The sequence below is a fragment of the Eumetopias jubatus genome, unplaced genomic scaffold (genome assembly GCF_037043125.1).
Source record: "Eumetopias jubatus isolate StellerSeaLion01/CBP00866 unplaced genomic scaffold, mEumJub1_p1.0 scaffold_3, whole genome shotgun sequence".
NCBI lineage: Eukaryota > Metazoa > Chordata > Mammalia > Carnivora > Otariidae > Eumetopias > Eumetopias jubatus.
The window spans coordinates 159,277,677-159,302,483 of NW_028274809.1; the positions used below are offsets into that span (position 1 = coordinate 159,277,677).

At 34.1% G+C, this 24,807-nt stretch overlaps 1 protein-coding gene across 2 annotated transcripts in view; it reads right to left on the reverse strand.

Annotated features, from left to right (window-relative positions):
- DACH1 (dachshund family transcription factor 1) overlaps window positions 1-24,807 on the reverse strand; it is a 424,105-nt gene that overhangs the window by 44,704 nt on the left and 354,594 nt on the right. For both annotated transcript variants that reach the window (XM_028107845.2, XM_088021853.1), the window contains exon 7: window positions 3,853-4,004. In XM_028107845.2, coding sequence (XP_027963646.1) covers window positions 3,853-4,004 — 152 coding nt within the window. The remainder of the gene's footprint in view (window positions 1-3,852; window positions 4,005-24,807) is intronic.

Genomic DNA, 24,807 nt, shown 5'->3' on the forward strand with positions numbered 1-24,807 from the left:
AAGATATAACACCAATATATCTGATCCTAGTCTACCCATATTTTGAAGCCAATGTCCTATTTTGTTGTTTATCTTTTTGAAAGTTTCCTCCTCTAAGTATTTTGTCTAACTCTGTTATAATTAAAATGATGTATTAAAAATGCAAATACAAAACTATTAGCTTCTTTTAAATGTATAAAATATAACATCATTGGCCATGACATTGAAATGTAAAGACTGGAAGATGTATAATCAGAGTGTTTTGGTCTTAGTACTAAGTCAGATTCTTCTTCATTTTCTTTTGTCAAACACAAAAATTAGAGAGTACTTCCTAAGTACCATAGTTGTATTATGTTTATTTATTAGACCATGTGATTCAATCTGTGACTTGCCACTTACTGTGGTTTTAACAATCCTTTTAGGTCTTCCTTTATTTAATTCCTCCAAATAGACAAATCGTAATGAACCAAACTCCTATCATATACCCCTCATGGCATATATCTTCAATGCTAACCTTACCCATAACTAAGTTTTATATTCCCTACCTTACTTTACTTTTCTTTTTTTAACTATTCTTATTTTAATATTTGTAAGTCATTTTAAATAATTCTTATAAGACAAACAATGTAATTTATTTGTTCCCAATCCTATGTAAAAACAGATTGTAGTGATAATTTACAGCATGAAAGCTCAGATTGAGAATAAAGTTCCCCCTTAAGTGTATTTGTTAATTGGGTAGCCAATGTTCGAAGGGGTCACATTCAGTAAATTGACACTAAAATTCTAGTTTCCTCACCTAAAATCTCATAGGGAGTGAGTTTGGACATGTTTGAGTAGGGAAGGCATAATAAAAGATTGCCCACATTGAGAAAAACAAAATTCCACATAAAATAAAATTTTTAAAAATCCCAAAAAGTTGGGGCACCTGGGTGGCTCAGTCGGTTGGGCATCTGCCTTCGGCTAGGGTTATGATCTCAAGGTCCTGGGACTGAGCCCCGCATCAAGCTCCCTGCTCAGCGGGGAGTTTGCTTCTCCCTCCCTCTCACTCTCCCTCTGCACTCTCCCTCTCTCTCAAATAAATAAATAAAATCTTAAAAAAAAAAAAATCCCAAAAAGGAAAACCTGGAATGAATCCATATCACTCACTAAAGTGAAATTACTACACTTTAGATATATATATTTAGTATGTATAGTATATATAGTATATTTAAAAATACTAGTATGTAGTATTTTTCTACAGGTCTTCTTTTAAAGCACTAAGAAAAAAACATTTATGAAAATTCAATTTCGATATATCATGGCAAGAACATCTGTACCAACCATTACAAATTTTAAAATTGAGATTTATCAAATTATAAGTTATTTAATATTAGAACAATAAACACTTAAAGACATTTTTTTGAAGAGCTTTTGGTCATTAATTGTAAGAAAAAAGAGACCTCGATACATTAAATTTAAATATGACCCGATGTCTTAGGTTTAATTAAAATAGTAAGTATACATAATAAAGCTTTAATTTCATATATGGCATTGTATGATTTGAAACATGCAAACATTTTTAACTCAAATGTTTTTCATTGCCATCCTGATAAAATAGCTCCAAAAGAAAGATGGAGATTTAAGTTTACCACACAAAAAGTATGTTACCATTTTGAAGTAGGAAGCAGAGAACCCCATTACATATAATTGAAATTGCAGAGAAAATTGAGATAGGCAGAATGTAATTACCCAAATTAGAATTTGGACAGCAAACACATTTATACTGTATGCCCAATAAGCCAGGGTCATGACTACTTAAACAATTCTATACCATTCCTAGGATATTACTATAACTCAATAAATGTGGCAATAATAAAAGAACTAGCATTTTTAAAAAATGATGTGAAACCATTACTAAACATAAATCCCATATATATGTGGGTGTGTATATATGTGTACATGCTTATTAGTATGTATGCATGTACTGTGTATGTGTGTGTGTCTTCCTTTGCGTGGAACTCAGTAAGATTTCTAATTTTTATTTTGCCTTATGTTCACATACATGAATACACCGAAATGGACAAGCATAATTTATTTTTAACAAAGTATTCTTATTGTAGGTGTTTTAACTTTATGGACCCAGATCCCTATGATTTGGGACCAGCAATAAATAGTTTGCCTTGACTACTGTCCCATCATCAACTCTTGCTAAAATATGTCCACAAGGCTGGTTGAAAGGTCAGAAAGGAGAGTATATTAAATCTAGAGATACCATCAATAAAATATTTGTCTAAAATCTGTACATTTTAAAACGGGGATTTTCTTTTCTTCTTCTTTTTTAAAGAAATAATTACAGTTTGAGGTGATGTAGATACATCTCTAGTCTGGGTAATACTGGTGTGGGGGAGGTGGGGGAGGCTGGTGGATAAATACACCCAAACTGACAGTATCTGACTTAAAATGCAAGAGTCCATGTGTAAACCCACTTTTCAGATGAGCAAGCTGGTTTATACTGATGAAACCCAGAAATGTTTTCTCCACTGAAATTAAAGTTAAATGACCACTTTCCTCCTTAAAGACGTTTTAGTTAATGAAGATACATACACCTGGATAGAGAATTTTAAGTAAACCCTTAGCTTTTTCTTTGCTTCATTCGGAGTTGTTAACATAACAAAATTAATTGTTCCCTCCTTTCAGACTGTAAATTCGGAAATGTTGAGGGATATTTTCTGAAATCATTTAATTTCACAAAAGAGAAATTCATTAAAAATTCTACCTCATTAAAAAAACAATAATATGGGTCAAATTTAGAAAAAAAGTCTATGTTTATTTTAAAATATAATCAACTATTTGGCCTTGATTAAGTTTAGGCTAGATTGATGATTTATTTGAATTACTGAGATATAAAACCTTAAAGTTGAATACAGTTCTGGAGACTAATTACATTAGTATTAAAAATGCCACATTAATAGATGAGAAGATATGTTACATTAAAGGCCTTCTGTTATGTCCTCGGAGAGGTAAATAAAATTAATTACATTTCTACTGGGAGAAAGTGTAATATGGTAGGAAATGTGTATAGAAAAATATCACGAAGAATCGAGTGCTAGAGTAAAAATAAAAAAAAAATTAACAGCAGAGTATCTGCAAGCACATTCTTATTATTAGCTACTCCAAACAGGGAGAAGTAGATGGCCAAAATCTCCATCTGGGGTCCACATGATCGCTTCATGTGTGGGCAAGAAAATTATGCTTTCTTGTATCCCAAACACGCTTATTACTTTGGCTCCATGCTCTATGTTATTGTTAACTGTAAGTATTTTTGATTCATAATGTACTGTACGTAAAATATACATCCTGAGGACTACATAGGAAATCCGTGGAAAGTTTTGTATAGCTTTTTGAAGTCTATTCTTTGAAGAAACCCTATTAACTGAAACAAACTTATTTACGAAAGAAGGGATTTTTTGGATTCTTTTATATTAGACATATTCTAAGTGACTAAACATATCATTTCCTCACTGGCAGGCCAGCAGTTTAAAAATAACTAAATATTTATTAGAACTGGTGTGCCGTTGTTGAGTAAATCAGACAAACTTAAACAGTTAGATTCCTCCCATCAGTTGGCAATAAGGAGAACATTTAGGCAGAATAATTTTTCAAATCCCAGGTCATTTTCATCGAAGCTTTTATTAAGGCTGAATATACATATATCAGTATTTCTAAACCAACTTGTTTAGTGTAGCAAGTTTAAAATCTTAAATTGCTGGGAAAAGTCCAATGCCATTGTTCCATCAATTCCATGAACAGATTAAGTTGGAATAGTATGAACTTGGGAAAAATCTACAGCTGGATCTTCCACGTTCCTACCTTCCAGATTACAAAAAGGCCTACCTGTATGTTAGTCAGAAGGGTCTCTATGGAAGACAGTCCATCAGGAAACAGAAAAGGAGGTGGAAAACCTGGAGGTAGTGGTTGTCCATGCCCAGTTAGAGAAAGTTTGTCAAGGCTGTCTCTTGCGGTTGGTGTGGAAAGCGGGGTCTCATCTGTATGTGATTGAAACAAAAATATAGAACAAGTTACGCTTGTCTGTTTTTATTAGACCTCAGTAATGCCTTCCCTAGTGGTTTCCAGAACATTTATTGCAAATTGGTTCCTGCTATCAGGAGAAAATGCTTTCTGCTGAATTTTCTTTAATGAAAAAGCTGTGGAGATACAACAAGATAACATTAATGAGTAACTTTATAAGCCTTTTAAATGCAGTCTCTAATGAGACTGAGTTTACAGTGCCGTAGAATCTTTTTAAAACAAATATTATCTCACATATAGTTGTGATAATATACACAGGCTGACTTTATGGGCACCTTCCCAATTATCTCATTTTAGTTTGTTTTGTTCTGTTTGGATTGACAATAGAATATTTCTAGAGCTTCATATAAAAGAAATGCTTTGTATATTAGTATGTTTATTTCTCAATTAACCCTTCCTTTATATCAATGATTTGTTCAAATACACTCTTAAGGAATCTATAAAAGAATGCACAATTGAAATTTGTCATTTTACAAATGACAAGAAAAACTGGAATCAAATATATTCTCCCTAAAATAAAACTGAATTATTCAATATCATTAAAACTAAAGATCTAATTCCTTTGACCCTGAATACCTTTTACTTTCATATTGAAAAACTAGCCCTTTATACATGAAAAAGGAGTCTAAAGAAAAGGTAATAAAATGCAACTTCCATAACAATATTTAGAAAATCAAATATAAAACCCTCTAAGATAAATTAATCTTTACTTTGTTTATTGAATATTCTCTAATATTTTAAGCAACCTAGAGTAATGTCCCGATATGGATTCTTTTTACTCTCACAGTAAAATCTTTTCATTAGTTCTTTATTATTTAAACATTTTTACAGTTTCATTTAAGATAGATACACCTTATGGCTTATTTTAGTTTATTATATCACGGAGAAAATTTTATTCATGGCAGGATTCTCAATTTTATAAATATTTTCATATTTCACCTCAGGAAAATTAATCAGAGCAATGTATTTGCACAGTCCTGATAGTATCTCTCAATTTTGCAAGTGGCTAAAAACTTCAGCACACTTGCCTTTATGCTTATAATTTGATTCCGCTGTTCTCGATCATTCCTTTATTTTTCATTACAACACCTAACCACACAACACGTTTTCCAATTACCTCTCTCTGGGGCAGAAATATTATGGAAGTAGCCACACTTCTCTGTCTCTAACTAATGTCAGAACAAGTTAAATTCATCTCCCTCACCTTTCCACATTTCTAGTTAACAAACCAAAAGGGAAGAAAGGTTGGGGAGGAGAGTTTGTGACACAAGCCCTCTATTAACTGCCTCTCTTCTCATGCTCACACTCACTCCTCTGCAGTTTCTCCTTCCACTCCGTTTCCTGTTCACTTACTGACAGGCGATCTGAGGCAGCAGGTAGTAGAAGAAGCAACGTTGTGAGTAGCTAAAGGAGGACTCACTGTGTCGTTATTTTTTTTTATCACTTTTGTCACCAGGGTTAGAGAAAGACTTCAGTGCAGGGGTGGGGCTACTGCATGGTTAATGTGATCAAGATGATCTTGGATACCCTTTACCTAGTTGTCATAAATTATTCCTCCAGACCAAGGCTGCTAGTGTTTTCTCATAATAGCTCCAAAAAGGCGCTTGTTAAACATCTATGTGCATGTGAAATTGTTTAAGAATGGAGAGCAATATTTTTCGATCAGCATCACCTTAGCTGTCACATGCTAAAGAAAATGTGGCTTAATAGATCATGGTGATAATAATTACTTGTCTCTTGAAGAAAGGCATAGAACCAGATGACCAGCTGAGTTTGCTTTCAGCTTTAGGGACTGATTCCACAATTCTTTAAAGAATGTCCAAGAAAAAAGAGCCGTATGAATGTGTATACACACACACATATATACGCACACACATTTGATTGTAAGTTCCATCATCCCCGTGACTGTTTGATTTAAATTCAACACATTTATGCTTGACTATGTTTGGCTGTTGTGTGAATTAATTTGTAAAATCACTCATGATACATACATTTACGTAGCTAATATTTACTTTACATAAACAATATGCTAGGCGCTGAGGATAGAATGCTGAAAAACGCAATCTGCAAGCCTCAAGTAGCTTACCTGGATTGGAGTGACTGATCCCAAATGTTAAGTAGTCAATTCCTACAGTTAGTAAAATATTTTGTCTTCCATCATTATTCCATTAGCTATTCCGTTTTTCCCAATATAGGATTAAATTGTTCTATGTATGTTAGTGTGTGTGTGTGTGTGTGTGTGTGTGTGATATTTTTTTCTGCAGTTGCTTCAATGGAATGCTCACCTTAGTCCTCATGGTTTCAACTACAATTTGGTATAGACTTAGATGATTGGATTCATTCATTTATCATTTTATATAGTTGAGATACTGCATAAAACCACTTTAACTCAATATGTAGCTAAGAAACAATCAAATTTAGGGCACAATGATGACTAAAGAAATGAAAAAAAAAGTGTGATTCTTAAGAGCAATATACATTTTTGAAAAGAAGACAAACTAATCAAGATCAAACACAAAACAAAAATATTCCTTTGGGCTTCAAGACCCTACTAAAAAGTTGTCATCTTGTGGCAATTAACATCATAGAAAGTCTCATTTAGTCTTCCTATAAAGATAGTAAAATTAAGAATACAGCCCTTCCTTTTGAAATACAAGTGACCTTTGATATCTTAAATTTTCTACAAAGATTAAAGCAAATGTTTGAGAGGCCAGACAACATGGAAAAGAGTTTTGACATTACATAATCTCCACTGACTTCAAACAGTGAATGATGATGAAGCACAAATTCACAAAACACCTTATTCCAATTTGATATATCTGTACATACATTTTTAAGTTTTATCTTTAAAAGAAAGCTTGTCAGATGCCATGTTTTCTGGATTATTACAGCACTTGACAACGTAATCTGTTTTTTTTGTTCTTGAGTATTTTGCTTTCAAATAATTTTAAACTTACGGAAAAGTTACAAGAATTGTACAAAGAATTTCTATATACTGCTATAATGGGTTGTCTGGTAACCTTCTAAAATACATGTCCATGCCTAATCCCTGGAACCTAGTAATGTTAGCTTGCTTGGAAAGAGGGTTTTTATAGATGTGATGAAATTAAACATCTTGAGATGAGGAGATCACCCTGGTTTAGGATAGGTGCTAAATCCAATGACAAGTGTTCTTATAAGAGAAAGGCAGAGGGAGACTTGAGAGAGACAGAAGAGATCCACAGTAAAGAGAAGGAGGCAGAGTGGAGATGGAGACAGAGATCAGGATTTCCCAGCCATAGTCAATGCATTGCATGCTGCTGATAGCCACCAAAAGCTACAAGAGGTAAAGAAATGGATTCTCCTTTATAGCCTCTTGGAGGGAGCTTATCCCTGCTATTACCTTGATTTTAGATCTCTGTCTTCCAAAACTCCAGTTAGAAAGTTAATGTTTGTTATTTTAAGCCATCAAGCAATTTGTTAAATTTGTTAAATCAGCCCTAGAAAACTAATTCAACTCCTTACTCTAATTCACCAATCGTGTGCATTTTGCCATGTTTGCTTTTAAATTATTTCTCTCTCTCCCTCTCTTGTTCTGTGTGTGTGTGCATATGTTTGAACCATCTTCCTTTGTAATCCTAAAACTTCACTGCATATTTCATAAGTATAAGAACACACTCTTATATGACCACAGTAAGTATAAAATCAGCAAGAATAACATACACAGAATATTATTATTTAATCCAGAGTTCATATTCCAATTTTATTATGTGAGATATTTTACTGGAAAGAGTTAAATAACTAATACATCTTTTAATTTACTTGACAAGTACTTGGGGAATATTTTCTCTGGACTTGTGGTAGACATGTAGTAGCCTCTAAGATGGCCTCTGATGATTCCTCCTTCCTAGTGTTCACATCCTAGCTAGAACCTGCCCCTTAGTCTGAGTCAGATCTAACAAAGAAAAACAAATGTGATGGGATGTCACTTTCAAGATTCAGTTATAAAAAGTTTATAATTTCCATTTGTCTCTCTCTCTTTTTTCTCTTGCATTTCTTGCCCTGGGGAAAATCAGCTGCCATGTCATGAGACAACCCTGTGGAGGTGCACATGACAAGGGACTGAGGCCTGCCAAAAACCACATGAGTTGGCTTGAAAGCACATTCCCCCTGCCCAGTTGAACCTTTTGATGAGGCTACAGCCCCAGCTGACAACAGAACTGAAACCTCATGAGAGACCATAAACCAGAACCACCCAGGTAAGTTGCGCCCAGATCCTGATCCACAGAAACTGATATTTTAAATGTTTGATGGTTTAAACCACTAATTATTGGTATAATTTGTTACATGGCTATAGATGACGAAAACAGGGTGTAACACTGTATACTTTGGGATATATAAAGAAAATGACTTAGTGTCCAGTGAGTATCACCTATTTTGGACATATAACAACTTCTTCAGGCTTCAGTTTCCTCAAATTAAAAAAAAATAGCAGTTTGAATGGGACAAACTCTAGTGTCATGCAAATCTTAAATTCCACATTCTCTATTATTTCCTAAAAAAATGTTAAAAATTTGTTGAGTGGACATTTCACTTGTACTGACTGGAGATTTTGCCTATATTGATTGGAAAAGAATTGAGTCACAGAAAACACAAAATTTCAGAGCAAGCTCTTGATTATTTAGGTTTACAAACTCCATTTTACAAGGATTCTTAAGTTTTCTTGCTTCATTTTATCAAATTAGAAAATGTTCAACCATTTATAAGGCAGGTACTCCCCATACCCGGTACAGCAAATTAGATGCAGGGAAGGGTGAGTCCTCCTAAAAATAAAGGAAGCACTTTGAAAGCTGCATTAACTAGGGTACAATTTTTTTTTAAGTACTCCATATCCATAGGGGACTAGTAGTCATGCCAGTTCTCAAAGGAGTTCTTGTTATTTTTAAATTCCTAAGAAAGAGTGGTTTTTATCTTTCTTGTATTTTAATTCAGTTACAGGGAAGCACGGTGACTTTCTAAAAGAAAATAGAAGCACACACGTTACCATCTCACACATGATTTCATCTGTTGACCAGAAAAAATACCAATGACCATTTTTATAATTATATAAGAAATATAATGACAGATATAACACCATACAATCAATTAACATCAATTAGAATATGATGGGCAAGATAAAAACGGATGACAAGAAAATGTGTTTAAAATTCCAAAATCAATGAAGTATGAAAAATGATATTTCTTTCTTCTCATCATTCCATCTCATGATTCTCCTCATAGTTTAAGTCACGTATCAATAAATGACTATCAGTAAGATTGATGCCTCTGTAGGACAGCTTTTTTTTCCATCCAATCTTATCATGCATAACAATTTAGCAGGATATCCTAAGGAACAATGTTGTTTAAAAAAATAATGGGCCTCTACTTTTAAAATGTTTTCTTTCCTGTTAATAAAATCTAACTCAGTTGTTATTTTCATAACTAATCCCTTTGGGTTTGAATTATATATTCTCTTTCAAGTTCTTGTGTGTGTGTGTGTGTGTGTGTGTGTGTGTGTGTGTGTGTGTCTTTTTGTGTCTGATGTCTTTTATTACATCATAAATTCCAAGTAGAAAAATGTTCACTTTTAGAAAACCATGCGTTCCAAGGGAATTCACATTTATTCATTTTGATGTAAAGTAGATAACAACATTATTAAATAAAAAAAGTCTCCATATTTAATGTTTACAAGTGATCTGGGATTTTAAATTGCAAATATTATATTTTTTGTACCGGAAAAGTAAAAAAAAATGTTGACAAAGATTCTAGAGAATATGGTAATCTCTATGAATAGTTATTTATAAAAATATGAATTCTTTGCCATTTTGATAGATTTCCATCACAGTTATATAGAAAGTTAAATTTATTGGTGTTTTTGTAAACTCATCAGCCACATTATTCAACTGTAGTACAGGCATGGATAATCTAAAATATTAGGGATTGGTGTTTAAAATTTTTTTGTAACTTATATCCAGACATAAAACACAGTCATTTAAGTTGAGTTCAACCATATCCTCAATCCTAGTTCATTCCTACTGTAGGACTCTGGGTTTAATTTGGCAACAGAAACTAATAATAAAGTTGAATAATGTGATCCAGAGTGTAATCTTAAATTAGAAATGGTCATGTAAATCTTTTCCTTTCTATTTTCATCTTCTCATGAAATAAGGAATTCCAAAATATCACATTAAAATTTATTTGCATGACTTTCATGTATCTATTTCAATTCTTATAAAATATCCAGGGGTATGATAGAATGAGGCTAATTTCCTGTATTTAATTTTAAGTCCACTTTTCAAATTCTGGATACAGCTATGGTAAAGTGAAAAGCAAGCCAGGCTAGATTCAGAAAGTGTGAGTTCAAGTCCTGACTTTAGCAACTATTAGCAAATAGTAGAGCAAAATATTCATCTCTTATAGTCTATGAGCCTCATTTGATTTATTTACGAAAGAGATGATTACAGACTCAAAGGATTATACCTTAAATCTAATTAGATTATGTATATGAAAGTGTTCTGTAAAATATAAAATACTAATAAACTATCAGTAAGCAACAAATAACTAAATGTATTACACATCTCCTTTTGTAAACTTGGTTTGAATGTGCCATGGAGGGAATCCTGGTTGTACCATAAGCTTGAGACTTCCATACTCTTTCTCTCTAATGAGGCTTGTGATGATGATGTATAATGCTGATAATAAAATTATTACTATGCATTATTATAGTTGCCTTATACAAACTAACCCTGAATTAGTTCAGCGAACAGTTAAAATTAACTAGGATAGAAATAACTGGAGAAAGGGCAAAAGGATATGAACTAGTTTATCAACTTCTCTTCAGGCAGCAGGACCTAGAGGAAATGGATAAGGTGACTTACACAGAAAGAAAACAGTACAGATTTTGGAGAAATAGACTGTCAGAAGCATAAAAACACTTAAGAGTTTCCTTGGATGTACTTGAAGCAGTATGTGGATTTTGAGTTTGGGTGAATGAAGGGAAGGATTTAATATGGAAAGGAGATCATTGTAAGTGCATGTCTGGCAGGATGCTGCAGGTATGCTGAAATATACACCAAACCCACAGTTCTGCCTAATTTAATGCATTTTAAAGTATGTATTGCACACATATGCAATTATCTTTATCAGTGGATTACCTTTTGGTCAGTTTACCTTTGGGATGCTGATGGAAGTCAGGGACCACTCCTTATAGGAAGAAATAGAACATAGAATCTCAGCTCCCTAACCAGAGTAAGCACTTGTTAATGTCTGTTGAAGGAATATGTGAATGAGATGAGTTGAGACAAAAGCTGGAACAGTACAAAATGCAGAAATGAGAAGGATGTAGTCTCTCGCCCACCCTGAGGTTACACCACATCCATGACAGCAAAACTAAAAATACCTTCTATTGGAAAACCACTCAATTGATTACAAGACAATTTCATAGGCATTATGTTGAGTTAGGAGGAAGCTCTAGGAAGATAAAGAAAAAATGCATGCAATTATAATCTCAATAAGGTCATGTGCCAAAAGATTGATTCCAATAGCACCCAGTGGTTATTTAGAAAAAGAAGAGATTATATTTAGATGACGCAAGTTGAAATCAGAGTGGAGAAAAATAAAATTTCATGGCACTAGAAAAGGAGATGGAATATTGGGAAAGATTTAAACAAGAGAAGGTCAAGCGGTTGTATAAGGAAAATGTGCAGGGACAACCTTCCAAGGAAAGCAGGGATCCTAAGTGCTCTGAAGAAACTTTGTAGTTTTAAAGGGAAAGCCTATTTGCGACCATTATTCTCAAGAGAGTCTTTAATTTCTGGCTATTCTACATTTGTATTTCAAAAATCTGTGTATGAAGGAAACTATCAAGCTATACCTTAATATTTCCAAACATGGCCTTGACAGCAAACTCCTAACTCTGCACCTGAGAAGAATGAAATGAAGGACTCTGATAGCTATGCATATATTTTTTTTTCTTCCCACAGCTTGGGAAGAAAATGGAACAAAATGGAACAGTACCAAACATTAAACACACACGCGCGCGCGCACACACACACACACACACACACACACACTTACCTTTTAAACATTTTCAGTGGCTTTTACCCCTGCTTGTTTGTTAAAGTCATAAGTCATAGTGTTTGTGAAAGAGGTGGCCAAGGCTATGCTGAAAAGATCCACTTAATTGACCTTTCTGTCTTTTCTGTGACCCTGTAGGTTTAACCTCACTGCTGATACTGCAAGTGAATATGGGAAAACATTTATTGAAAGCTGCATAACAGACACGGTTATATTTCCTCGGTTGATGTTTTGCATATCTACACAGTAGGGCCATTAAGGGTTCTAAGAGCACAACGGAAATAATCATAACATTTGTTTTTAGATGACTGACTCAGGACATGTACACCAGGCTTTATATAGAAACTGTTTTTGTTTTATTAAGGGACTGTTTGCCTGTTAGTGATAACATCATTAAAAATAAATGAAAGGGGGCTGGTAAAATGCTTCCCAAAAGCAGAAACCTAATTAAAGGTGATACGCCTGCTATGAGGCTTTTTTCAGGACTCGGAAATAGAACAAGGTTAGTTCTTTCTCATTTTATAAGGCCCAAAGAAGACCTCACAGTAAAACATCACTTCTGATCTAATTTTCTATTTCGGTGTACTTTAATAATCTACTTTACAGTCTGTGCTTGCCCATAGAAAGTGAACTAGTTTTGTTCCTACAGATAGCTGCTTCATCATGTCACACTGCATGAAAAGAAAATCTGATGGTTCAGGTCAAACAAAAAATGCACTCTCCTTTTGCAGCAAATTGTCTTGGTTGCAATATATACAGTAAGAGCAGTTGAAATAGTGCACAAACATTTCATAATCCTAAAAGACCACTTTTGAGAGCCTGAGTTAATGGTAAAAAACATTTCCAAATCATCGTTTATAATTTCCAAAAGAAAAAAAAAAGTAGACCCTTTCATTTTAAGGGGTGGAGTTACTCTAATTTCATGGATGGTGGAAAAAGCAGGAAACTGCATTCCCTTGATAACTCTGCCCTTATTGTGCTGTGACCTTGGCCAATTTACTTAAATTTACATCTGCCAAAAATGAGTTTCTGAAATGTGCTTTGAGAATTTTCAGGGGGTAGGGGGGAGGAGTTGTCACATCAATTCAAGGCCTTTTCAAAATTAATATGACTTCAGAAGAGAAGTAAAGAGTAAAAGAAGAGAGCATTGGGCAGCCTCACACAGTGCCGTACTTTGAGATCCTGGATTCTTCTTGCCATCCCTGCCCTGCTCTGTTTCATTTATGAGTTTCCACACTGAAAATGAATCTTCTGCTAAGTAAATAAAACAGAACAATTCCCAAATTATCCCCCGGAAATATGAAGGAGCTCTGGTATCATGGATTATTTACTTACTTGGATTTGCACATAGCTTTTAGACTAAAATGAGCATGGAATGGTAAAAAGTGTGAGATATCTTTGGACATCATTTGGTGTAAGTTTTCATTTTTCAGATAAAAGAAGTCCAATAAGCGATTGACCCAAAGTTCTTCAAACCCAAGTTTGCAAATTCTCATTTCTTTCTTCAGTGAAAGTTAGAGTGTCAATTTAGAGGAAATACAGGGAAAGAATATTTTGAATGTTTGCAAGGGTATGCACACCCACAAACATACATACTTTTAAGACAACTGGTGAAATGTGAAACACGGCAGGATATTTAATAAATATTAAGGAATTTTAGGAGTGGTAATGATAACATGATTGTGATTTAAAGACAAGAGTCCTGATCTTTAAGAGATACACACTGAAAATAAAGAAAAAAATATTTACAGATTATGTAAAATATGTTTGGGATTGACTTCAAAATTCTCTGGGGAAGAGGAGGAATCCGGTGGAGGAGCTTAGAACATAAGTTATTATTAAACCCATATGATGGGTAGGTATATGGGTGGTTCATTATACTAATTTCATGCTTGTTTGAAATTTTCTACAACAAAAAAAGTTTTAACAAAAATAATGCTATGCAGTAAAAATTCTATTAACTCATTTTTCTTTCAAAAGTCAGAGGTATTGGTATGATGATGATCATCAGCATTATTAAAATAGCTAGCATATATTGGGTGCTTTCTATGTGTGCAAAGCAATGTTCTAAGTATTTTGCATGCATTAACTAATTTAATCCTCTCAATAATTCTGTTAGATTGTTACTAGTGTTATACTCATTTTACACATGAGTAGAAAGAGGTAAAAATAAGTTAATTAACTTGCCAAGATAACTCGGCTAGTAAGGAAAGGAGCCAAATTCAAACCCAAGTAGCCTTGTTCCAGAGCCTTTAAACATACAAATAATAAAATATAAATTATCTGTAACAATAATTTGCTTGAGTATAAGAGACATACGTTCCAAAAAAGGCAATTTTATAATTATTTTATCTCAGACTAAAAAGAAAACTTAGACATTTCTATCCCTTTCCTTCTTAATTAAGGCTTTACTTACTCCTTAAAACCCAGCCAGTGGTCATCCAAGGCAGCCAAGATTCATCCAAATTGGCAATTAGCACTGTCACACTGGTGATCATTCATTTTTTAATCAAAGATACCTATCTTAGAAATGAAATTCCAGATTCTCACCACATGGGACTAGAAAACTCCGGCCATGAGTTTAATAGACACTAATATCATCCCTAATTTAGGTGGCCCATACAGGTATCTCCTACAAATTTCCTCACTCTACACCTTCACCAAGTGTCAGCCATACTGACAAAGTCTATACTTTGTGAGAAATATTTAACCATGGAAGTATCACTTTTAAACTGGTACATTCATTCCATGAGGTAAAAGAGCAAGGCCTACTTAAAGACTCTTAAAACCAAAAATTATTGTCCAAGGGCTTCACTTCAGAAAGAGCCGGTCCCATGCCTTACCCATCCACCAGCTATGCTTCAAGTTTGGATATGCCACAAATTGTCTTCTGCACTTGTTCCAATTAAGCTTCTCCCAAATTTCCTCATCATACAACCCTAGCCATGAACTTGCCTCACTTTCCACCATAAGAATTTTGTTTAGGTTTCCAGTACTAGCCCCACCCACCCCGTGACGCCATCAGCGTGCTCCATGCTCACGCCAGAAGCTTCTGGAGTTCTTGGCTACTACACTGCTCTGGTAAGGTATCATGTACCAGGCTGCTGAGATGCCGCCCTAGACATCAGCTTGCTGATCTAGAGAAATTAATTTATTTAAGTCTACTAATTTATGACAAATAATGACTCTTTCCAAGCCACAGGTGTGTTTTAGTACATCACTTTCTTCCTACCTCCCTTGCCATAATCTCTTGAGACGGAAAGCATGGCATGTGGATGAGGAGATAACCTAATAGCTCAATATCTTCAGCTTCACTGGTTTGAACCAATTCCTGTTCTCCCTCCCATTCATAACAACTAACTACTACATTTCACCGGGACTATTTGAAATGGTCAAATTCAATGAAAATACTAACCAAAAAATTATTTTTGCAGTTTTGTTTCCTTAAGTGTCTGTAATATGAAAAACTGTGAGGGAAGTACTCTGTCCATCTTGTTCACCTGTGTAACCTCCCTGCCTGGCACATGACACAACTTTATCATCAATTGGTTGAATATCTGATATAATTTACCCTCAAAACTAGTTAATTTGTTAAGCCCTTTGTTCTTATACTCATAAATTTTAGCTGAGCTTAGTCTACATTTTAAATTAGTGGAATCTGAATGAATGAAAAGAGACATAATATAAAATGCTTTTAGTTTGGGTTGCCTTTTTAGAAATGTTAATCCAGCATAAAAAAAGTAGTTATGCTATTTTATTTATGATATTTTAATCTAAATTTTAAAACCCCAATTTTTAAAAATTGAGTGAATATATTCATGGCTATCAGTACAGAAAAGGGACTAGTGACCATGTGTAAAAAACATTAAGATTTGATTCATCTGCATAAAAGTGATGTTGGCTGCTTTGGGTAATAGTGGGTATACCATGACAGAGGGTCTAGGCAAAGGCTGATAAGCATCCTGTCAGGAATATTATAGAAACTCTTCCCTAGAAATTGATAGGAGGTTAAACTAAATGACCTTTATATTCCTTTTACCTAATGAGATTTTACGACTTCTTCCTTTAAAACTAACTGCTTTCTAACATCGTCATATAAAAATGCAAAGGAGAGCACTAATTTTTAGGATTTAGGGAAATATAAAAAGTTAAGAGTGTATGTTTATGTCAAAGTCAGCATTCTTCCCTTGGTGAGAAGGGGATTCTTGAACAGCACAGCTGCTTTTTGCAACTCTCAGAGCATAAAAACATAATGCAAATTCCCGGACTTTTACTACATATAAGTTTTAAAACATTGATTTCCAATTTATAACCACTTGTTCTCTGTAGCAAAGAAAAAAGATGACATTGTCAGATTTATAAAATTGTTGTTACTAGCTTTTTAACGTGTTATATTTAAGAAAATCTGTTGGCACAAAAAGAGTAAAAAAATGAATACAGAAATGAGACGTCTTGCCTAAGTTTTCCTTTATATCACCTATTTTTAAATTTAATTTGAAAAACTGTTTGAAATGTTAAAATTGCTTTAAATTCCAAATTAAAAAACACCAATCTTTTTTTTTTTGCCCATTAAAGTATTTTCTGTTATCTTCTACTTTATTTTTTCTATGTCTAATAGCATGGATGCCTCAGATTCATTTTGAGGAATTTTTTTTTAATATCATAAAGAATTTATGCATTCAAGGTGGAAGACATAGCACAGATCAAGAATCTTAGCTGTGGGTCACCTGGGTGGCTCAGTCAGCTAAGCATCTGCCTTTGGCTCAGGTCATGATCCCAGAGTCCCGGAATCGAGTTCCACTTTGGACTCCCCACTCAGGGGGAAGTCTGCTTCTCCCTCTGCCCCTCCTCCTGCTTGTGCTCTCTCTCTCACTCTCTCTCAAATAAATAAATGAAATCTTAAAAAAAAAAAAAAGCATCTGACTCTTGATTTCAGCTCAGGTCTTGTTCTCAAGGTTGTGAGTTCAATTCCACGATTGGACTCCACACTGGGAGTGGAGCCTACTAAAAAAAATAATAAAATTGAAAAAATTGGACTTAAAAGAAAAATCTTAGCTGGAAAGGAAATGTGTTAAGGCACACGAGGAAGGGCAGTGTGGATGAGACCCAGTGAACGTGAGAAGAGGTGACTGGTGCAGGTGTCAGAGAAGTTAAGGGGGCCAGAATTGCAGGAGCTCCTGTAGGCCAGACATGAGGTTGTGGCCCACCAGGGTCAGGAACCATTTGGGTATGGCTGATATCTTGCAGAAATGGCACTTTTTTATAACCGTGTATGTCTCATGAGAATGTAGAACTATTTTAGCCTTATATGACCATGTGACCATTCATTCTCCTGACATGTTCAATTCAAATCACACTAGCATTATAGCTACTTGATATGTTCGTGTATATTTCTTTATTGTTAATCTTTCCTAATTAAATACAAGCTCCTTAAGAATAAAATTCCTCTCTATATGTTGGTATTGTGTTCCCTCTACCTCAAATGGCACTTTGCCTTTACTAGGCTCTCAAGCAATATGTGTAGAGTGAATAAATGTTTAAAAAGTGTTTCGAAATGAAATAAGTTAATCTCTCAGGCCATTTCTGTGTATTTAGTTTTACTCAGAATTCTCGTTTATAAGCATATATATTAAAGATTCTTCTTAATAACATATGAAGAGGGACTGAGATAAGTTACATTATTATAGATAAAATAACCCTATAGTATCTAATGTATCTGAAGGAAACTCAAAGAAAAGTATATTTTATATACATGCATGTGTATACACATGACTGTATACACGTGCACATAGTTATGTAAATTCTAGGAACATATGGGTATTTAGGTAACTAGAACTCTTCCATATTTAGTCAGTCAGTAACTATTCTATATTTAGATAATTAATTTACTTTAAAAACTATCACCAGAAGCTTTAGGCAAATATAAATAGGTTTATTTTTTGTCAAAATAAATTTCATTACTTACTCCTTGTCCTCATATAATAAGATTTCAAAAGAATGAAAAACCCAGAGAGAACCTGAAAGTTTTACTACTTCTATTTTGTCTCATATACTTTAAGATGAACAAATTATAAGTAGCATATGTACTGAAACATGATTTCATAAATGACTTAATACTAATGGAAAATTTGAAAACAATTAAAATATTCAACTTTATTAGGAAGTGCTTCCTATTTGAACAACCAAACCAAACATTCAAGTTTCACTCCTGGTTTCTTGATACATGTGAAAAACTCCCATTGCCCTTTAATATCATTTTATATTAGAAAATTTAAGGAAAAAAAGAAAATTTAAAGAAACACCATAACAAGAAACAAGTAAAAAAGGGTATATTTATATGCACTTTCAAAACTCACACATAACTCAAGATTCTGACATGTTCCCAGCTAGGATGGCTCAGGACAGTAGTTATGGAGGACAATGTATATTGGAGTCACTTCCTTTTAGTTGGGAATCATCACAAATATAGTATCCTCATTGTTTCTCTTATAATATTTTCTAAAATCTATTTCCTAAATTTCATTTGACAGGATACAAATTCTCCACAGAAATTTGAATACAGTGCCTAGCATAACAATAGATTCAAAAATATGATACTCCAGAGAAAATGATTGCCTTCATTACCAAAATCATTCTCAGAACTGTTATATTTAATTATAAATTTCACTGAGACTTTTTAGGAAACCAGGTTAACCCAAAAATATGAATATATCTCGCCAATTGGTTCAGTTGGTAAATCAGCCAAATTGGAAGTTAGTCTTTCTGGAAATATTTATATATGAATAGCAAATTCCATACAGAGAGGAATATTGGAGCAACTAAGGACATTTAGTTCATCTTTAACTTCCTGGAGGAAGAGTAATCCAAGTTCAGAATGAAGGATAATCAGGATATAAAATCTTAAGGCATGGCTAAAACCTTGATTTTGGAAAAAAAGATTATTTTATGTCTCAAACCTTATATCAGGGGTCTAAACTTGCCCTCCACTTTAGATTAACTTATTCAAATGTTACTACATTTTTCTCTATCATCTATTTATTTACAATTAAACATTAAAAAACCCCCACAAAACAACTCTTGTCTATCAATGTTTACTGAAACTCTTCATCCCATTATTTCCACATTGCCCTGGTAGGCACAGAAGTGAGGCTAGGTTGAAAGTTATCCTGGTGAGCTCATGCCAATCCTAGGGATTACCATCTTGTTTTCTAAGAAATTCTTTTACGAAATGATTTTAGAATCTTCCTTAGGGTCACACTCAGGCGGATTCTTACACTCTATGTGTATACTCTTTCTTTCTTTCTTTCTTTTTAAATCATAACTGTATGAGATTGTTTACTCATCCATTACCTCCCTTGTCTATGGGCCAACAAATTCAGTGGCAATTTAGTTCAAATATCTTAGAACATAATTCATATGGCCTGAATTCATTTAAAATAGCCAAGACTTCCTTCCCATCTCTTCATCTATCTTGGGCTCTCATGATGCTTACTCTCACTATTCTTATTTTCTCTTAGAAAGATGAAAATAAAAGAATAACTTATACTTCTTTGTAGCATTTCGGATGCATGCCATATATACCTAAAGATGAGAATATACTAAATATTACATTGTTACTTGATTACTTGACTGTAATTTGACTTTATCTCTATCCTGAACATGGAGTTTCAAATTCTGAGGGAAAGAGTAGGCTTATAGTTTCTCTACACTTTCCAATCTGGACTCTAGATCAAGCTTTTCAAAAAAATTGATGATATGGGGGCGCCTGGGTGGCTCAGTCGTTAAGCGTCTGCCTTCGGCTCAGGTCATGATCCCAGGGTCTTGGGATCGAGCCCCGCATCGGGCTCCCTGCTCTGCGGGAAGCCTGCTTTGCTTCTCCCTCTCCCACTCCTCCTGCTTGTGTTCCCTCTCTCACTGTGTCTCTCTCTGTCAAATAAATAAATAAAATCTTTAAAAAAAATTAATGATATGCAACTGTGCCCACTTTATAGACTTTCCCCCTCTTTACTGAATAATCCTAAATGCATGTAGCCATTTTATAGTATATCCCATCTATTCTAAAAAAAGAAAATCTCTCTTGGTACCATTCTTCCTTTCAGTTACTGTCCCAGATTTTCATAACCCTTTTCAAGTGTTATGTATATACTCTGTAACCTCATCTTCTCCCCATGACTTAATCTTGAACTCATTCTAGTCCATTTTTTATTTCTCCCTTTCTAATAAAACTACTTTTTTTTTTTTTTTTCAAAATCAACTGTGACATCAATATTGCCAAATCGGGTAGTCAATTCTCAGACCTCCCCTTACTTATCAGCAGACCTGGACATGTTGATCATTCCTTCATTCCTGAAACTCTTTCTTCACTTGGTTTCCAAAACACCATTGTCTCTTCTTCTCCCCAAACCTCAATGGCAGCTTCTTCTTAGTCTCTTTATTGCTTTTCTTTTTTAGCCAATCTTTTTAAGTTCAAAACATTACTGGGTACCTTCTGACCTTTTCTCTTTGCTATACGCATTCCCTCATGATCTCATTCAGACCCACACCTTTAAATACCATCTATATGCTGATGGCTCCAAAATTTATATCTTTAGCTCAGACCTTTTGCTTGAACTGCCCTCATCTCTGGACTCACATCTCCACTGGGATCTCTAATAGGCATCTTGAAATTCACATGTCCAAAAAACGAACACTTAATTACCCAATTCCACAGCTGCTCCTTCTATCATCTTGTTAATCTCCATCCCATTCCATTCTCTTTCTTCTCAGAGTCAACTAAAATGATGAATTTGTAGTGTTTCATTCTAGTTCATACAGCTATAGATGATACATAGAAACACAGATCTGAATATATCTGTATTTGTGTGCAACCTTGAGAAACATGTAGCATATTTTTGAGTTGAGTTTACATAAATAACATCATACTGTTAATATCTTTTTTCCAACTTTTATTGTGTTTGTGTGACTTCTCTAAGATGGTTCCCATAGATCTATTTATTCATTTGAAGTGCTGTATGAAATTACATCATAAAACTATGCTATCTTTTATTTATTCATTCTTCTATTGCAGTGTTCAATCGGTTCCAAAATGTTTGGTATTATAAACAATGTTGTAGTAAAATGCTTATTTTATCTATGTACTAGGCTTTTGCATGCCTTATTTTATATTATTCTCACAGAACAATCTTGATACTGTTATCCTTTTTCACCATAAAAAAAGACTGAATCTTAAAGAGATTGTGTAATTTTCCTAATGTCACACAGTTTATCAAGGACACAGCATTTGAAATCACATTTATGCCATTTCACCATCCAGATATTTTCTCCTACTGCACTAACTTATCTGGTTCTAAATACCATGAATGAAATCTTTGTTAGGAATAATACTGACAGTAATAGGAAACAATGAGAGAGGACCATGACAAGTCCTAATCTTTGCTTCAATGAGAATTCTAGAAAATCATGAGTGGGCAATGAAAACATGAGTATGGAAGAAATAGGAGTATGGTAGTGGCAGCCCCATTTAGAAATCTACTATTTAAAGCTTTGTTATCAACTTGTTAGGCATCCCAGTTCTAGAGATACTGGCAAGAAATTCATAGGAACTGGTGATTCAAGGGTGGCCTGAGGAAGAAGTAGAAGTCGAATAGAAAGTTTTAGTTGGTGTGATTGAGACCCAGGGAAAAATACCTGATATTAACCAAATTGAGAAAATTAGAAAGACCCTCTAGGATACGGCAAGGTACAGGGTGGAGGGAACTTAAGTACCTGATGATATTTTTGATGATGTTTTACTTATCAAAGACTTTAAGCCAAGAATTCCTATTTGCTTTCTCAGTAAGAAAAAGTATCAAGAAATAAATAGCACATAGGAAAAAGAAAAGTAGCACACCATGCTGCCTCCTTATAAATACAAATCTAGAACTGTGATAATTAACTTTTCTTCTTTCTCTTGCCACCATACACATGCCACTTAGCTCCCGAGATTCAACCATCAGCAATGATTGAAATCGATCATTAGTATCAGTAGAAGGAGTCATATATAGCACATCAAGCTAAGAGATTAAACAAACAAAAATGCAGTATCAATTTGTCTCTACTGATCTGCTCTGACCTTGGGTATTGCTTTTCATAATTGTATTCCTGGGGAGTCTGTGTGGCTCATTTGGTTAAATGTCTGACTCTTGGTTTTGGCTCAGGTCATGATCTCAGGGTTGTGAGATTAGCCCCACATTGGGTTCCATGCTCAGCGAGCATCTGCTTCCCCTCTCCCTTGCCCCTCCCCCGACTTACACACTCTCTTTTTTGCTCTCTCAAATAAATAAATAAATAAATCTTTAAAAAGATGTATTCTTGCCTTATTTCCCTACAGGATTTATTTGTTATAACTAATGTTATAACTGGGGCCTATCCTGTACCTTGGTTTCATGTTCAATATCTTGGTTTCCCTTGGCCTATAGTTCTTATGTTTTCCATCTCAGCATTTTCTGTTCTTGGAAATCTAATTCTCCATGGTCAGGTGTCCCCCACTATATGTATATGTGTGTGTATATATACATATATATATATATTTTTTTTTTTTTTTCCCCCTAGAGCTTCACTTTTGCCTCCCGCTTACAGCCCTCCATTTGTCACCTACTGCCTGCCAGAAACTTCTTGCCGCCTATCTGTTTCAACATCCTGGACTGCTGCTTAGTCTTCTCTCCATCATGCTCCTCATACCTAAAGATTTTTACAATTTGAATACTGTGATTTTTGTTTGGTTTACCACATGAATTAACAAACACCCATTACGTATAAGGAGAAAAGTTAATGGCATAGAGGGAGAATCCCCAGTCCCCCTCCAGAGAGATAGGAGGCAAACCCAGAAGAGAAAAATACCAAAACAGAGAGGAGAAAGTCAAAAGCCAACTATGAAGGCTGAGTAAAGACCACTGAAGTGGCAGGAAACATAAATATTTCGTCTAATAGACCAATATAGTCCAAAGATTTGGATAATTTTGTTCTCTGACAAACTTTTCTTGGATTTCAAAGTGTGAATAAACTCAATAAAATGCTATCAAATCCTGAAGATATCAAAATTCTGTAAGAATAAATGTTAATGTTTTTGTCTGTAAATCAGCCATAAAGAATTGCACAGAACAGCTTCAAATGCAGTTTCAAATGTATCCACATTTGTCAAATTGTGGTGCTTTTGAATTGATTCTTAGAGGCTTTTTGTTGTTTCAATTATAAAAATCTAATTTAGGAAACCCACAGAAGAATCCATATGCCTTTTAAGAAAATCTAGAAAGGTAATCTCTCTCTTCTTTTTTAAGGATCATTCTTCCTAGGGGGGGAAAAAAAACAGAGACATAGATGTTTTGGAAAGTAAAGTGAGATAGTGATTAGTGGAAATGGCTAGGCTTAAATTCAACAAAAGTATAAGAAATAGAACACTGCAAAGAAATATGCACAGACTTAGAAGTATATACAGTAATTGGAACCATCTGCTAACAAATACAGGTACTAAAAGACCTGTTTCAAAGACTAAATTGGACTCATTTGTTATTAGCAGTATATATTTGCATTCAATTAATGTGTTAAAATCCTTTAAAAGTATGCTCTCTTAAGTGGGTTAAACATGCTCATTGTAATCTTGTTTATACTAATAATTGGCTTAGCAAATCTTTTCTTTATATCTAGTACAAAGGTAAACTTTATCAAGCCCAAGCCAAATTATCATAAATTCCATATTAGCAGAAACCAAATTAATGAGGTTTGATTGTACCAAGAAAATTGCTTTTGCCATTTGCTTAATTTCATCTGCTGTATATAATAACAAAAAATTCAAGTGATGGAAGGAGTAGATAATTCAGTATTTGCAAAAATATTAGTAGAAGCAAGGCAAACTTTCAGAAACTCTAATTTAGTGTCATATTTATTTGTTTAGGTTCAGTGTGTAATATGATGTTAAGTATATTACTGTACCATGCTATTACGGAACAGATGTTAAATGCAATGTAAAAATGTCAGGGGTAAATGATTGATGATCCTCTTTGCCATTTCAAAGTAAACCATGATTATTTATATGCTCTGGACATTGCTTGAAAGCATCATATTAAACCTAAACAATTGATCCATTTTCAAGGGTTTTTGTATAATGTATTATTTATGTGTTTTTTATTCTTTTGTGAAAATGCCCCAGTATAAGGAAGTATTTAGAGTCTCAAGTGCTCCACCCAGTCCATATGGTAGATTTGTTGTCTGTGTAATACTTACCTTTTCCCTCTAGGCCCATATGGCAAGTCCATAGGCTGCCCAGGCCCCTCTGTCCTCCACAGGGGCCATATGGCAAGTTCAGTGAGCACTCATTTACCTTGTATTAATATTTTATCTGCCTCAGACAGAAAAAGAGATCAGATTAAGTAAAGTCAGCCCCTGAAAATGGTTTAGCCATATAATCAATACTGAGTGTCAATGTGGTATGAGATATGGGTTCTGTTATTTCATTTATATTAAAAATAGCAAATCCATTTGAATAATTTATCAAATAATTTCATAAGCTCTTTTGATCACTTGATATACATTGACAGAATACTGTTTAATTATGCTAATCATCTAGGCAATATTAACACATGATAGTATAAGCTTATAAAGTTTAGAACTGGTTTAAACATATAGGCTTTG